Source organism: Emydura macquarii, unplaced genomic scaffold (assembly GCF_026122565.2).
Source record: "Emydura macquarii macquarii isolate MOO-44397 ecotype Brisbane River unplaced genomic scaffold, CSIRO-AGI_Emac_v2 contig_635, whole genome shotgun sequence".
Classification (NCBI taxonomy): Eukaryota; Metazoa; Chordata; order Testudines; family Chelidae; genus Emydura; species Emydura macquarii.
The window spans coordinates 43250-47340 of NW_027130772.1; the positions used below are offsets into that span (position 1 = coordinate 43250).

Genomic DNA, 4091 nt, shown 5'->3' on the forward strand with positions numbered 1-4091 from the left:
AACCACTAAGACCCTTTCTGAGCTTGGAAGTGAGTAGATTGACTCGCGATGGTGTATGGAATAACAGATCAGAGCGTGTGATGGCACTTTTCCACCTATACCCAGGCTAGAACATAATGAACCCAGTCAAGTAACTTACACCAGGTCCTTAATGAGTGCAGAGACTTTGGGCCAGAACCTCATCAGTGTTAAACTGATGATTGCAGTGGGTCTAGTCTACGTGGGTGGTGATCTCGATGAGTTGGGAAACCAGACCGTTACATCTCCATCACACTCACTTTCTCCAGGGAGCTCTCAGCCAAATCTGGATGATTGTGTATATAGGCTATTGGCCAAATCCTAATCCCTTTGAAGTGAGGGGCTAAGCCCCAGTGACTTCCATGGAATCCAAATTTGGTCTCATTACGCCGAGCGGTGGAATCTCCATCCTAAGAGGTTTTTAAGGCCTGCTTGACAAAGCCCTGGCTGGGATGATTTAGTTGGGATTGGTCCTGCTTTGAGCAGGGAGTAGGACTAGATACCTCCTGAGGTCCCTTCCAACCCTCATCTTCTATGATTCCATGATTCTATGAGTTAGAGTTTCTTTAGAAAACATTGGGAAAAGTTTCTCTTCAAAGCACTCTTTCCACCATAGCCAGACTGACACAGCTTTACATAGAGAATGTGGGTGAAGTAAAATATTTTCTTGGACCAGTTTCTCTAGATGAGAGAGATGAGCTTTTGAGCCACACAGAGCAAGTCGGGTTTGGGAAAGAAGAGTTCTGTGTAACTCGAAAGCTAATCTCTCTCATCAGCAGAAGTTGGTGCAATAAAAGATATTACCTCACCCACCTTGTCACTCAAATATCCTGGGACTGACAGAGATCCATTGCATACAGCTATGACATAGTTATTGAGGGTTAAAATAATAAATAGACACCACCTGAGTTTCTATGTCCCTCAACACATCATCAATAACACAAAAATATCCCAACAGTATAATCATTTCAGGAGGACCTTGGCCATGAAGAAACCTCTTTTGCACCCTTTTATCATTGTGGGGAGAAAACCTACAGCTCTCTCAGAAAACTCCATTAAAGAGAAGACATACGGGCACTCTCAAGCGAAGTCAAATATTGAAAATCCTGTCTAACCAAACACTGACCATCTCTCCAGGCCTTCCCCCTTCCAAACCCACCTGGAACACAGATACAAAGAAAACTAACAAACAACTAAGGAAAGATAAACTAAAACTGTGACTAACGAACAAAAAACACAAAGAACAAATGTACTTATATCTCTGTCAGAGTTTATATCCTTAAAATTTAGAAAAGCCACAGACCACATAAGTGACTTTGCTATGGTTAGTATGATCAAGGTGTTGAGATACTATAGTGATAAGTAGTAGTACATGAGAGAGAGATAGAGAGAGAGAGAGATTCCAATCTTAATTGCATTAACATAAACCTAGACTAAATACTTTTTTTCTTGGATTATGTTTTCCTGGATTTTTACTAGTGTTAAAACCCAATTTTTCATAAACAGATTGCACAGTATGCTCTCACGGAGGCAATAATGTCATCAGATGATTATATTTATAAAGAAAAAACTAATGAAATTGCTACCGAAGGAGACCTATGGACATTTTATTTGTGCTGAATAACCTCCAGCACATCCATTTACTCAATGCACCCTTGATCTCCTTGTTCCTCATGCTGTAGATGATGGGATTCATCATCGGTGGCAACACAGAATAGAGAACAGCCACTAAGAGATTCAGAGCTGAGGATGAGCTGGAAGTGGGTTTCAGGTAGGCAAAACTGGAAGTGCAAAGGAACAAGGAGACCACAGTGAGGTGAGGCAGGCAGGTGGAGAAGGCTTTATGCCGGCCCTGCTCAGAGGGGATTCTCAGCACTGTGGTGAAGATTTTAACATACGACATAGTTATGAAAACAAAGCAGCTTAAGGCTAAGCACACACTAAAGACAATAACTCCCACTTCATTGATGTAAGAGTCAGAGCAGGCCAGTTTGAGCAGCTGGGGGACTTCACAGAAGAACTGATCCACCGTGTTGCCCCCACAGAAGGAGATTGTGAAAGTGTTCCCAGTGTGCAGCGCAGAGTTGAGAATGCCACTGATCCAGGCACTGGCGGCCATTTGGACACAAGCTCCCCTGTTCATCACCATCTCGTAGTGCAGTGGTTCGCAGATGGCGACGTATCGGTCATATGCCATGATGGTCAATAAGGCAAAATTTGCTGAAGCAAAGAATAAGAAAAAGAAGACTTGGGCGACACATCCGGAGTAAGAAATGGACCTGGTGTTCATGAGGGAATTGACCATGGATTTGGGGATGGTGACCGAGATGGAGCCGAGGTCTAGGATCGACAGATTCATCAAGAAGAAGTACATGGGGGTGTGAAGACGATGGTCGAGGGCTATGGCTGTGACGATGAGAAGGTTCCCCACCAAGGATGCCAGGTAAAGCACTAGAAACACCACAAAGTGTAAAATCTGCAGCTCCTGAACATCGGAGAATCCCAGGAGAAGGAACTCGGTCACGGTGGTTTGGTTGGACATTTTTTTCCTCAGTCCATTGTGTGATGGCTGTGGAGGGAATGAGACAGGCGATGGTTAGGATTAGAGCTACAAAGGGAATGGCCCGGATTCCCCTTTCCCTGAGATCTGATTGTATGAATGTCAAAGGTGCAGAGCACTCGTTGTTTACAATGACTAGGTGTTGTCAGTGCTCCTCACGTTGACAATCAATCCAGCGTGTTATCACACTGGTGTACATTGGATCGGCTCCTTTAAAATCAATGGAGCTTTGTTACTTGACCTCATCTGAGGCTGCGTCTCAAGGAGTGGCTTGTTCAAATGCAGAGTGAAGGATGGAACAAAGTAAAATCCAATCCAACAATCCTCGCAAAGAAGGGCCTTCCGTGGTGACCATCACCAACCTCAGACCTTGGCCATGAAGCTGATAGACTAAAACGCCAGCACCGCCTGATTCCCACGCTGCAGGGCAATATGATGTGCACTCCTCCAGCATGGTAAGTGGCAGCTTTTCTCCCCCAGCTCTGTGCCTAGACAGCTTCTGCCTGCTTCCCAACTGATTTATGGCACTAAATCCCAGCTGCACTTCTGCCTGCGTGTGACAATGGGCCAGTATCATCCCTCCATTACCACTCTGTTGCACTGTTTACTCTGTGCTGTGTGGTGCAGTGGTTGCCAGGACACTTGGGCTCTGTTCTTGTTCCTGCCAGTGACCTGCTCTGTGACCTTGGGCCAGTCATTTCCCCTCTTGGTGACTGTTCCCCTCCCTCCCTTTCTCTGCCTTATCAACTAGGCCTTCAAGATCTTTTGGTGAGGGGCCCTGGTTCATAATTTAAAATGTATTGTGGCCCCCCAGTGGGATTTTCAGAACCATCTATGCACTGAACAACCCTTGAAATCAATGAAGTTTACGCTCCTAGGTGCTTCTGATAACCTCACTAGGTGCTTAAATACCTTTGGAAACATCACCCCATGTCTCATTATGTGAACGTTCTGCACACCCGTCTACGCTCAGCCAGCAACTGTCTGGAGCTCAACCAAGAGGTAATTCTCTTCCCTATGAGCTCCTATTTGTACTTGAAAGGGGTCAGGATAGACAAGTGTTTGCTGCTTGGTTCAGGTCGAACCCAGCGTTTAAAGGGGCTAGTCTGTATAAAATATTCTGTGTGCTCTATCAATTTTACTAGTTATTCAGTCGTTAGCTCCTGGCAACTATCCCTTTGAAAGAGAAATCACAGATGCAATAGAATAAATGGGTTTGAAATCAAGGAATCTTAAGGTTCCCCAATTTTATTTAAAGTTTAAGGCTGGGTGGAAATTTTCATCTGCATTGTTCTTAATGGGGATTGGGTTTTCAGCTAAACAACAAATCTCAGAATCTGTCTGCTTTTCTCCAACATTTTGGGATAGTTTTGTAAAGAAACTTAAAAACTCAAAAACAAAATGTTTTTGATTTTGTGATTTAAAAAAAACCCAGTTTTCGGCAAAATGTTTTCAGTTGCCAAAACGTAAAAGAAAAAGGAAAGGATTTGGGGGTCTCAATGAGAAGTCAAAT

At 44.0% G+C, this 4091-nt stretch overlaps 1 protein-coding gene across 1 annotated transcript; it reads right to left on the minus strand.

The window, feature by feature from the left end:
• Positions 1-1600: 1600 nt before the first annotated feature.
• LOC137148553 (olfactory receptor 14A16-like) lies at positions 1601-2560 on the minus strand. Its single transcript, XM_067541441.1, has one exon. It carries the CDS (start codon positions 2558-2560, stop codon positions 1601-1603), a length of 960 nt encoding a protein of 319 aa, XP_067397542.1.
• Between the last annotated feature and the right edge of the window lie 1531 nt (positions 2561-4091).